Genomic DNA, 13,039 nt, shown 5'->3' on the forward strand with positions numbered 1-13,039 from the left:
AATAACATTTAGCAGTTCCAAATTGGAGAACATGTAATCATGCAAACCTTTCAAAAGCCAGTAAAGGCCTATCAGACGCTTTGGCAGCCGTCGCCCTTGTGTGTGTGTGTGTGTGTGTCTGTGTGTGTGTGTGTGTGTGTGTGTGTGTGTGTGTGTGTGTGAGCGAGCACGCTCGTTCTCATAATAATCATTCTAAATGTTTTCCCTCCCTCTCTCCTTGTCTTTCCCTCCACCGACCTCCTTCCTCTCCTTTCTCAACTCAGGATGCCAGGGGTTGAAAGTTCGCACGCGATGCTGTGTGTGTGTGTGTGTGTGTGTGTGTGTGTGTGTGTGTGTGTGTGTGAGTGTTTGGAGGGGGTGTTCATTTGAAAGTAGGCAGCAAATACAGCAAATTAGCCGTATTTCCATCTGTTGTGTCTGCTGTGTTGAAGCTAATACACCTTATTCTTCTTTCTCTCTCTCTCTCTCTCTCTCTCTCTCTCTCTCTCTCTCTCAACATTTTGACCTTCTGCTTTTTCACCGTCTCTGAGTGTAAACACTTCTCTGAAACATGTTGCCACACTCTTCTGTTTCTGCTGCTTCATTCCTCCGCTTCTGTTTTTTCCTCTGTGTGAAAGGACCCGGTGGTTATTCATGTGTTTAACCTTTACTCCCCGTCTTTGCCGCAAAACTCAGTCTGGGAAGCGAACATTGATTCGATTCCTAGAACGTTCTGGCCACAAACTTCTCTGTAACCTCAAAAAATATTCAGTACTGAGAGTTTTATTTGTCTCATCAAAAACCAGAGTCTGGTGGGTTCTCTGCCTGGCACTGAGATGTTATTGAAATAGATTATTCTGTGATGGTGCATTAAAAAGTCCTTCAGGCTGCAGAACACATTTTACCCTGTAGGATAATAAATGAAGCTAAACTGCTATTATTATTATTGTAGAGGCCAAAATGGCTGTTTTCTTCATGAATACGTAAGTAAACGCCAGAAACAACATTCATCTTTTGTCTGATTGAAGAAGCTCAACACGTCCTTTCACTGCTGAAACCAAACCCACCCTCAGTGCGATGCTAATGGTAGTTAGTGTACACTTTGGGAATGTGTAATCTTTGGTTATGAAGCAGGAAAACACCTTCAAGCTAATACAAGTGCTCCATCTTCTGATTATTGATGATTGACTTACTCATTTTTGACTCTACATTTTTATTATATGTCCAAAAAATATATGTTCAAAATACTTAATGTTCATTTACTGGTGAGAACAGTTAGGGCCGCAACTAATGATCATTTTCATTATTGATTAATCTGCAGATTATTGTCTTGATTTATTAGTAATAATAACCTTTATTTCTATAGCAGCTTTCAAACAGGAAATGTAGCACAAACACAACAAAAATGACATAAAATTAACATAAAAACACTGATGTAAAGTGAAAATCATTAAAACATGAATGTGAAAAGAGATGGAATAATGATAAAGTAGTAAATAAAAGAAAGAAAAGATACGTAGTGAGCTGCTTCTCTGATATCTATAGGTCGTGTGTTCAGTTCGCTGTCTTATATGTGAAAGAAAAGCATTCGTTCTTTTCCTTCCAGAGGCTGAAACCAACAATTCTTCTTAAGACATGACTCAGAATGTTTAATCAGTTATGAAATAAGTTGCTGCTTAATTATCTATCAATCAAGGTACTGGTTAATCAACTAATCTTTGTCTGTATTTCTGTTCGTCTGCACGTTTTCTGGTCCTGTGAAGCACCTGGAGCTGCTTTTGTACGACACAGAGTTTGAACTTGAGTGACACACACTCACATACCTGCAGTGTGATGTATTTCTGGACGACAGCGAGGAACTTAAGCCCACGAGAGTTTGAGCGATGAACCCGAGTCAACAGTGTTTGTTCTGCAGATGAACTCCTCGGGTCGCCCTCCGTTTAATGAGTGATTGGTATGATCCCTGTGTGTGTGTGTGTGTGTGTGTGTGTGTGTGTGTGTGTTGGGGGTGGGTGGGTGTGGTGGGTCGTGTGCTGTATCACCCGGGGGGTGACCTGCCGTTCAGACAGAGGAATGTAAACGCTGAGACATCTCCTCCAGACTCAGTCTTATCGCAGCATGCAAGGGGTCAGAGGTCGGCGATGTCGTAGGAAGAGCGGGTTAAGAGCTGGAGCAGTGTGTGTCCATGTGTGTGTATGCGTGTGTGTGTGTGTGTGTGTGTGTGTGAGTGTTTGGAGGGGGTGTTCATTTGAAAGTAGGCAGCAAATATGTGTGTGTATGTGGGCTTGAGGGGGAGGAAATGACTGACAGCAGGAATCATCAGTCACCTTCAGGCCTGAAAATCTAAATCTTAAAGCTGCAGTCTGACACGTTTCGCCCCCATTCAAATAACATTTAATCCAGTTAGATTTCACATTAGCAGTGTGTATTTGCAGATGTGACTCCTCCGTTCACCTGCGACCGTCCTCTCGTGTTCCTTCATTGTCGGGTTGTTTACCTTTATCTGCGGCCTCAGCGCTTGGGCGTTGTGGGCGCGGCCAATCGGTGAAATAGCTGCGGTTGTCATAGCGAGACTTTTAACCACAGAGCAGGAAGTCGCAGCAACGACAAACAGGCAGGAAAAAAACAACATGAGATTTGAAACATTTTAATGTCACAACAGAAATCAAGGCTTTAGATGACAGACGAGTGACAGGTGTCATGTGGGAGACTGACCTAAAAAGAGAAAAAAAAAAAAAGACATTAAAAAGTATAAATTTAATGAGATTTTTTACCGGTTTTAGGTTTAAGATTAAAGGTCATTTTTACTGTTTCCTGCTGGGGAAGACTGTGCTTTCATGCGGACTCTTCTTAGCTTCAAATATGGATGTACAGAACTTTTTTTTAAGGATATTCTAGGAAATAAAGAAACACTTCAACTAAAATAAACCCATTAACCTATAGATAAATATTTCTAAATATGTGTAGGTGAAAGTCTACAACAGCTCCCCCTAAAGGACAAACGGCGTCATTAATTCTTGGTGCAGATTACTGTACATGTGGTCTGTGCCCCGTGTGCCAAACTAAACAAACTCTCATTGATCAAACAGACAGCTAAATAACAGGAAACGACACACATCAGACAACAGATGATACGCGTTTAAAGACACGGGGATGATTTAAAGCCGGAGTCCAAATGGAGAAGCTCTCGGAGGGAAGAGAGAATCTGAAAACCCGTCTCCATTTCCAGACCAGACAAGGTCTCCTCTGTGCTTCAGCAAAGTCCTCTCGCCGCTCATGTCCAGACCTGCACCCAGAGGATCACAAGGGAGGGAGAGCGAGCGTTGCTGAGAGTGCAAGGGGGGAGAGAGAGCATGAGTGTCGGTGATGCCGATCTCCTGTCACCCCTCCTCCTCCTCCTCCTCCTCCTCCATCCTGCAGTCCAAAGCGATGGGGAACAACGACTCCATTCAGCTCTCGGGTTTCAAAGTCGAGAGAAACCGCAAAGTACTGCAGAGTGGGTGTTGGGAGGCTGAGGGATGGAGGGATGGAGGGAGGGGGGCATGTTTGCATATACAGTAGAAAGAGAGAGAAGAGGTGGGGAGGTGGTGCACCAGCCTAGAATGATTTCATGTACTGTGGGTTTGATTACAGGGTCAACAAGTGCAGTTTTTGTCAGAAAATAGTTGCTTTCAGTCAACATGGAGGATCTATAGAAAGCCCTCAGTGAGAGCTGATGACTTGTATCATTATCAATTCATCTTCTGATTATTTTCACGAGCTATCTGTTATTTTAGCCATAAAATGTGTGAAAATTGACATTGTTAAATTTCAAACAGTCCAAAACAGAAGATGTTCAGTTTATTGTTATAAATGATGAAGAAAAACATCAAATCATCACATTAAGAAAGTGGAACCAGCAAAGTTTTGGCCTCAAAAATAACCACAACTTGAATTTCTCATCCAAATAGTTGCCCATTAATTTCTCTGACTTATATATAAATGTATTTCTTCACTCTCTCCTCCAGTAATCATCATGTAGAGGAAGCGAGCCCGATGAATCACACCTAACATACCGACAGTAAGGTCATATGTGGAGGCAGCAGAGCAGCACAGCACTTTTAGCTCCTTTACAGCCTCGTAAAGTCACTGTCAAACCATCTGAGCACTATTAAATTTCACTATAGAACCACAAGAGCACTGGAAGAACCGAACGTTGTTGGGACAACGTTTTGATCAGTGTACAGTCTCCAAACGAAGCAGGGGAGGGCTGCGGACCGAGCGCTCCGGGGCCCCTCTTCTTTACTGTAAATCCATAGGAGAAGAAGAAGAGGCGGAGGGGGGTCGTGGCGGTTTTGAGGTTTCTCTGGTTTTACAGGGGCTCTGGTAGTTGGTCGGAGTCAGCTGTTCCTTGTTAAAACATTAGCATTTAGGGGCGGGGGTGGGGGGAGGTAAATGAAAAGAGAGGGAACCGGTCCTCTCAGCTTCTATTTCTTTTATATCCTTTTTCTACGTTTCTCTTGTGCAGTTGTTTTTTGCTCTTTGCACTTCTTTGTCTCTTTCACACTTTTTCTATTTATATCTCACTCACTTCTTTCATTTCTTCTTCCTTATCTTAATCAAACTTCTGTCCCCTCTTCTTCTTCTTGATACTAAAACGGTTCATTGTTGCTGAGCTGAACCCGACCGCTAAACCTGATCGCCTCCAGCCATGACTGTGTATGATTGTGCATTAGAGGCCCTAACTGTGGGCATGCCCGGACAGACCCCCCCCTCCCCTTCCCCTTCACACACTCACACCAAAACCACACTAAGGCAACAGTGAAACTGTAGACAAAGACGTACACTCTTAAAATTTCTTGTGTCTAGTTTTGGGTGACACACATCTTTACCTTTTATTTGTGAACAACCCACACACACCACATCTTGTTTGTGTTATGCATACGGACAACTGTTGCCTATTTGAACTTATAACCACTATCCAGTCCGAGGAAATGCGTAGAAGCGTCTGATTCAGTCGACAAAAGAGCACAAGTTCAGTCCTGCACAGTTTCTGTTTGGACTGTAGCTCACTTTATTACTGTAAGTGTCACTTTTCTTCACGCTGGATGTTTAAATTTAGTCTCCGCGTGTCATCTCCCGAGAAATCATATTCCCGTCAGATGAGTCTTTTGTCAGCGTCTCCTGTCGTTCCTACGAATGAATGAATGTGTGTGTGCGTCAGGTTGCGGAAAAGATGTCAGACCAGGTGTCAGGAGGTTCTTGTCTGCAGCGCATCACCACGTCCAGGTGATTTCACTCCTTAACACAGCTCCAGGCTGAAAAGGAGAGAAGTCATGAATGGATTTTGAAGCCGTGTTTAAAGCTTTGATATATAGGAATTAATAAGAATGAATGAACCTGGGGTTAGAAATCAACTAAAAGAATTATTGGATAGTTGGGGAAGGTGAAGCTTCACAACCAGGTCTTGAAAAGTCTTTTAAAAAACACCTTTTATGGTTTTAAAGTCAATATTTTAAAGTCCAGATCATAGATCATAGATAGGGACATTCATTATTGGATTAAAAACATTTAAACAAACATTCAGTCATTTTTCAGGCAAAAAAAAGCCAAACATTTGCTGGTTCCAGCCTCTAAAATGTCAAAACTTGCTGCTGTTCTTTGTCATATATAATAGGAAATGAAATATCTTTGGGGTTTTTGGTTGGTGGTTGGGCAAATCAAGTGATCTGGGCTCTGGGAAATTGTTTTTCACAGACTAAACAGTTCATATTGATCAAGAAAACAATCCGCAAACGAACTGAAACTGAAAATAATCATTAGTCGTGGCCCTCTAAAATCTATGCAATTGAAATAATCAGCTCAGTTAGAGTACCAGTGAGAGAATGTGTCTGTCGTAACATGGCGGGAATCTTCATGAAGCCGCTGATATGAAACGAAGCGAGGCAATTGTTGGGAAAGAGAGTCTGCGCTCAGCAAAGTATTTCCTGGATAAATAAGCTGTGATTGTCTGCAGCTTCTCAGGTTGAGGTGTGAGGTGAACAGAAGAAAAAGAGGATTCACTATCTTCTACGTGTGAAACGTGAGAGCGCATGTAATCGATTTGGCGTTGTTGTGTTTCGCCATAAATCATGTTAAACGCCGTGGGAGCAGTTAAACACTTGGCAGAGCACGGCGGAGAGGAGAGGGAGAGGGAGGGAGCAAAGGAGCATGGGATTGAAAAAAGAGGAGAAGTCTGTTTTAACATGAAGCTGTTACTTAAGTTTGACTGTTGACAGATCTCGCAGGACGTGATGGGAAAGTACCAACGGTTCAGTGTCAGAAGGTTATTGGTCCGTTATCGGCAGATAAACGATCGATCGTGATCAAACAGATATATGCGGCGCTTGAGGAGACATGTTGTGTTGTTGTTTGTGTTTTTCGGAAGAATTTACGAAAGATTCAGGCAATACTGTTCATTAGTTTTATATAGACGAGTCAGAGCAGGAGCATTTCTGCAGAAGAATAAAGATTTTATCTTTATACAGCAGAAATCTTTCCCCGAAATTTAAGAGAAAGTGCAAATAAATGTGAGTTTCACACATTATTTAGTTATTTTCACTATATTCAGTCTGATGGGAGGTTAGTCTGTTGTTGGCAGGTAAACAGTAGATTTTTTTTAGCCTTTTTTGGATGCAACCTGCGCCTGAACATGTCATCTATCAAACAAAACAGAATCAGGTTTGTGGCTCACACAAATAATGGATAGATATATTATTCGTTTGGCTGCGCTTTTCATGAATTGACCGCGATTCACGCTGTTTACGTGATAAGTTCTGAGGAAAATCTGTTGAGCTTCATAAAAAAAAGTGAAATGATGCAGTTAGAAGTTGGTATCTCACGTCATACCACGCTGTTGATATGATTTCATTCAGGCGTAGTGGATTGCATATGAACTATATTTTCCTGTGTGTGTCATTCTGTCTCTTTCTCAGTCTGTTGTTACATCAGTAACAGAATATTTAGAGCCTGAGCCTGCAGAGTGGCCGTGGGCCAACATGTGCTGCACCGTTAATCAAAGCGAATAAAACACAGTGGTGTAAATCAGCACAAGAGGGCATCTCAGTGTAATAAAAACTAAAATACTGAACAGTGTTTTTTCTCTCGTCTGTTTAACTGGTTGATTTATGTCTGTTTTTTTTTTTCTGTTGGTGAACCAGACTCCGTCCAAACTGTCTCTCTTGGCTCTTTGGTGTATTTCGGGATTCGTACCAGTTGTTCCGTGACTCAGATTATGTGTTCCCCTCCATCTTTCTGTGATCAAACCGGCCAATCATTGGTGTGTGTTTCTTTTTTGTGCACCAAAATGCTTTGGTTGCGCATGTTGGCTAATCACACATAGCATTTGCATTTCCTGCGTCCCTTGATATCAAACTTAAATGTTACCTTTTTGGTCTTCCTCCCCCACGCACACTGGAAGGAGATTTAATCACAGTGGTTCATTTTCTTTATGCTTTAATGGTTCAAACCAACCCATCTGGTTTGGTTGTTCCCTGGCATCTCCCTGTCTCTGCTCCACACTCAAATTATCTGTCTTGGTGCTTTTATGGCTCTGACCAAACTGCGGTCTTTCACTGGGCATTTTCATGTCTTTATGCAACGTCTTTTGATGATATGAAGCACTTTCTGCGGTAGTTTCATTCATCTGACTCAAGCAGAAAGTCATGAGAGGAGGACTTTGACATTTTGGGGAATGCACCTTTTAAGCTTAATAAGTGAATTAAGGTATTCCCAAAAAATGTCAAACTTTGGTTGATGTCTTTCCATTTTTAAATGACATTTAGGTCATTTTCAGTCAACAATGTTGAACATTCATTGGTCCCCGCAGCTTAAATGTAAGAAGTTGCTGATTGTTTTGGTCAAATCTGATCATAAACTGAATTATAGTTTCAAATATTCACTAAACAATCTATAAATAACTGTGAGATTAACTGGCAGTGAAAATAGTTGCAGCCCTAAACTGAGCAGTTAAGACACCAAAAAAAAAAACCCAGCTGAAGATGCTCTCATATTTAATATCTTTCTTTCTGCCTGGCGATATGAAACAGCTGCAGTTTCACCTCAGACAATTCCATATGTTTCTGGAAAACACTTAGAGGGTGTACGAACCCCTGAGGATGTGCAGCGTGCCAACGCCCCGCGGCAACTCTCAGGCTTCTCACTCATTTTCAAAGTGGGGCTTCTCAGCATGAGCTCCTGAGTTCATGTCAGGTTGAGAGAGTTTGCTTGATTTAACCCCTGAAAGACGAGGACAGTTTGCTTTGAATAAGGTCGGTGATTGAATCTGTGCAGCATAGAAACGCTTTGAACGCGGACCAGAACCAGAAATACTCTCTTCTTGGTGTTAAACCAAATCAACATGTGACCGACGCGTAACAGAAAGTCTTGTTTCACCGCAGCAGAGCAGAAAACAAGCACCTCAGTGATCACTTCAGATTAGAACTGACAGATTCTGAATCATGATGATTTCCCAAAGAACAGGTTTCACTCTCAAACATCGTACAGCTGAACGTCCTACGTCTGTCCTCGCTGACTGGAAAGGCCCCAAACTCAAAAGAACTGATAAGTGAAAGAGTTGTCCACTTCTTCACGTCAGCCGTCATTTTGTCGAAGGAGAAGTTTTTGAAAACCTCGACAAACGACCACGTCGACTGCAGAAATGTCTTTACCAGTCAGCACGTTTCTGTGTTTGCACATCTGAGCAGTTACAGTTTCAGATTCCTTATGGAGGCTTTCTATTCTAGGCATTCAGTCATTCACAGACTGTCCTCACCCCACAAAACACAAGCTCCGCTACAAGTCTGACTCATCAGTTCGTCAATTTAACGAAGTATAAAGCTGCCAGGAACTCTAAACACGAGAAAGAAGACACAAATCATGGTGATGATCACTCAGATTATTATTATGGAACAGTTCCAGGATGTTAAAACTGTTTGTACAAACGAATAAAGCAGAAAAACGTCGATTTTTTTAGAATTAAAAAGCTCTTTGAACTTGTTTCCTCAGCTTGCCTAATAAAATAAATAAAACATGCAACGATGAATAGATATAATGTTTTCGGGGATAATTTGAAGTCTTCATTGTGAAGCATCTCCGAATTATACAAGAGAAGACACAGCGTGTTTCAGTCGCTGACGATCTCATTTAGGGAAACAAAACTCCTCTGTTGGAAAAACCGGCTCCGTCCAGATGGATTGAGTGTTCTCCGTCGACCACTTCACATGAGTGTTGTCTTCCAGAATCTCTGCCACCCCGCTGTGCTCGGTCCCCCGGGGGGAAGACGCCGAGGCCAACGGGTAATTTTGTGGCTCTGCCTATTATCCTCGTTTAGCCCGGGCTGAGCCAGCCTCCATCCACTGTGTGTCAGACTGCAGATCAATCGCAGCTTGAATTTGTATTAAAAAAAAACGTCGCCAGTGCTCCGAAGCAGCAGCCTGCACGGCGAGGAGGGCTGCAGCTGATTGTTATTTTATGAATAATTCATCTACTGAATATTTTCCCAATTAATTGGTTCATTTTTGGATTACAAAATGTCAGAATAATTGTGAAAGCTATCCCACAGATAAAAGTCTTCAAGTCCAAAACCCGAACAAATATATTTTTTTAAGTAGTTGCCAATTAATTTTCTCTCCTCCAACAAAAAAATGCCTTTCTATTATTGTATTCAAGAATTATCCAGATTTGTGACTTTAATTAATTTGATTTAATTAATTGTTAATTGTTTTATCCTGTTAAAATAGTGATATAACAATAAATAATCAGCTGTTAGGTGTTGACTGTGTGTTATTAAAAAGACCTTTAACAGAGAAAATAAACAGCAAATCCTCCTCATGGAGAAGTTGGAACCAGCAAAGGTGTGAGATAAAAAAGAAAAAGGTAAAATGTGCAGATGCAAAACATTCAAGATTCTGTTGGTTTGATAATGTGTCTTTGCCCTCCTCCTCCATCAGTCCATCCATCATCACTTCTAACTGTTTTCTTCCACTGAAATCCACCTGCTTCCTCCCTGAGAGGATATTTTTAGGTGCGCGGGGCAGTTATTTTTTCTTTCGTTTCTCTGCTGCCCCGGCAGTGATAAGAGCCGCTTGATAAGTGTCTGAGGAGGAAGAGGAAGGAGGAGGAAGAGTTGAGCGACAGTGTTGTAAGACGACAGGAAACATCAGGCGGCCCCACCCTGATAGAAAGACGCAGATATTTGCTGTTCCTCTTTCTGTTTCTCTCACTTCACACTTTTTTTTTTTATTTCAACATACTGATGCAGGTTAAAACGCAATCAGCTGTTCACAGACGTAAAGAGTCGCTGCTGCAATCACCCACAACGACTGTGAACAGAGATTTGAACACTGGGTGGAGAAAAGTAAAAGTTGTTTCTTAAATGAGTTTCTGTTCCTGTTTTTCTTGTTTGGGATGAAACATGAGCAAAAAGGTGAAATGAGTTCAACAGCAAAAACAGGAGAAAGTCAAATAAATGTGATTTAAGCAAGAATTCAGATGAGATCATCTTTCATTTTTCATCCAGGAAACAATCTTTGAATTCAAATTCAGCTTTTTTTTCTTCCTTCTTTACCTGCAGCCACCATGAAGAAAAACCAGAACGGCTCCAGCTGGACCAGCGAGCGGAGCCTGATGTTCGGGGGGAACGTCCCGAACGCACTGACTCCATCCGCCGCCACGACCAACTCCACCTCCTCCTCGCCCTTCGCCCATGTGACCTCCATCGACGGAGTCAGCTTCTCTGAGGGAGACCTGCTGCTCCAGGTAACGCCTCGCACCTCAGACCTGGTTCAGTGTTGTTTTGCGTGAACTGACTTACACCCCCATGTGCATGAGGCCAGATTGTGAGATGATGATGGAGAGGGAACAAGAAAAACCTCTCAGAGCTGCACAAAAACTGCAGATGAAACTTTGCCAAAGAACATGAAAGGAAGCCTGATGTATGTTGGCAGAACATTCTCTGGTCGGATGAAACCAAAGTAAATGTGTTTGGATCAGATGTGGATCAGCATGTTTGGCATGGACCTGATCAGTGACTGCTCAGTGCCAACCCCTGAAACATGGAGGTGGGAGTGTGTGTGTGTGGTTTTTTTTTTTACATGGCACGAGTTTGTTACTGAATGAAAAGATGGAAGGAATTTTCCAACATGAAACTGATCCCAAACACATGAGTGAAAAGTAGGACCTGAGCTGGTGTGTCTCCTGACAGAGCAACAAAACCCCTCCAGCAAAGAGCAGCTGAAATTACCATCTGTGAAGTCATTGATAATAATATATATTTTTTTAAATATAGTGTTGTTAGTGATGATAATTGGCCATGTAAATAAATAATGAAGTTGTTTTTTTGTGGGTTTTCTTTTGTTCTGCAGGCGCTGAACGGCTTCGTGTTGGTGGTGACGGCTGAGGGCTACGTCTTCTACACATCCCCCACCATCCAGGACTTCCTGGGCTTCCATCAGGTGAGAGTGCGTCTGCACAGGTGACACTGGATGGGAAACAGTACAACGAGCGTGTTTGTTTCAGAACAAGAATATGTGGCGGGCGGTGTTCTCCTGGGATATGAGATAAGATAATTGATTATTAATCCTACAGTGGGTAAATGCTTCTACCGCTCTGTCAAGTTGTGTGTCTTCAGGTTCAATTCTTAATTAATATATTTCTTAATCAAGATTACAGGCTTTACATTTCGCCAGATGTTGAAACTTGATTGATTCTTGTCGTAAAATTGACGAGCTCTACTAGGGAGAAATGCAAATATGTTCTCACGCTAACAGAATTAAAAAAAAATAAAAACAGGCTTCAAAAACCGAATGAAATGTGGCAAAAAGACAAAAAAACAAACATTGGGAGCAATAAAATGGAATGAAAATTGATGACTAGATTATGTTTTCATCAAAAACTTTCATTCTTAATTCCTCTTGTTTTATTTCCATGTGAAAACAAGATGCATGTTTCTGTTGTTCAGTATCTTTAAAATCTTCCTTTATCATAAGTACATTTATTCATTGTTACTTAAATCCTGTTTTTCCTTTGGTGATGAAAGAGTCAAACTTGATATATCTCACCCTGCTGTGTTGTTTTCTGACACATGCTGGAAAAATTAAAGGCTTTTTAAGGTTTTTTTAAAGCTTGAGAATTGAGGGACTCACTCTGCACACACCTGATTATGTCCACTTTGGGGTCAAATGAGGAAAAATAAAAACTGCAGATCTGCTGCTGAGTGTTTTTTTGTCTCTTCGGAGCAGCAGGTATCTGCCACAGAAATGATAAAATCAGCTGGCATGAGGAGGAGCCGGTCTGTTTCCACTCCACTGACCCCCTGAACTCTGATGTTCCTCTTAAAACATCCTTTAAAGGAGCACAACGCTGCACAGATCGGCCCCATTTCCTACTGTCTGTGAAGCAGTTGGTTTCAGTTCATGTGTGTGCACTATAAAAGTCCGAGATGGGAATCTATCAGCCTTCACATTTTGTTCTTGTCTGTCACTTACAGGCTGTGAGTCTCCCCTGTCTTAAACACTGTGAAGGACACTCTATATACAACCAATCATGTAGAGAAGAAATGGTCGTCTGGTGTGTCGGGAAACAGAATAAAAACTTTCTAATGTTAAAGATCCCATATTATATAAAAGTAGATGTGTTCTTTTGTTATAAAGCATAAAATCTTCTTTTTGAAGAGTTGCATGACAGAATTAAATGATTTTATTTGAGTATGAGGCTGATTCAGCTGTAAGATAATACAATTTTGTGCATGTTACTTGTTGCTACAACTCAAAAGATTCAGTTCTGATAATTGATTAATAATTTAAATAGTTACTTTTTTTTTTGCAGGAATGGTTAAAAAAATGTCGTTTCAGTTTCTAAAATGTGAATATTCACAGGTTTTCTTTGTCCCTTATGAGAGTTAACTACATCTTTTTGGCTTTTGGATTATTGGTTGAACAAATGAAGACATTTAAAGGTTCATACAGTCTAAAGGTCTCTGTCCATGTGTTGTATGATTATAGATCAGGTCTAGGTTCTATATTAATACTGTGAAAGTATCTAA

At 41.3% G+C, this 13,039-nt stretch overlaps 1 protein-coding gene across 1 annotated transcript in view; it reads left to right on the forward strand.

The window, feature by feature from the left end:
- The window catches only part of LOC111670308 (aryl hydrocarbon receptor-like), a 64,474-nt gene that overhangs the window by 41,180 nt on the left and 10,255 nt on the right, over positions 1-13,039 (forward strand). Inside the window, exons 3-4 of the mRNA XM_023426960.2 lie at positions 10,571-10,755; positions 11,361-11,450. Of these exons, the coding sequence (XP_023282728.1) occupies positions 10,571-10,755; positions 11,361-11,450 (275 nt within the window). The remainder of the gene's footprint in view (positions 1-10,570; positions 10,756-11,360; positions 11,451-13,039) is intronic.

This window comes from Seriola lalandi, unplaced genomic scaffold (genome assembly GCF_002814215.2).
Source record: "Seriola lalandi dorsalis isolate HSWRI2012SDOR001 ecotype SW California unplaced genomic scaffold, Sedor1 jcf7180002054850, whole genome shotgun sequence".
In the NCBI taxonomy this organism is placed as follows: domain Eukaryota; kingdom Metazoa; phylum Chordata; class Actinopteri; order Carangiformes; family Carangidae; genus Seriola; species Seriola lalandi.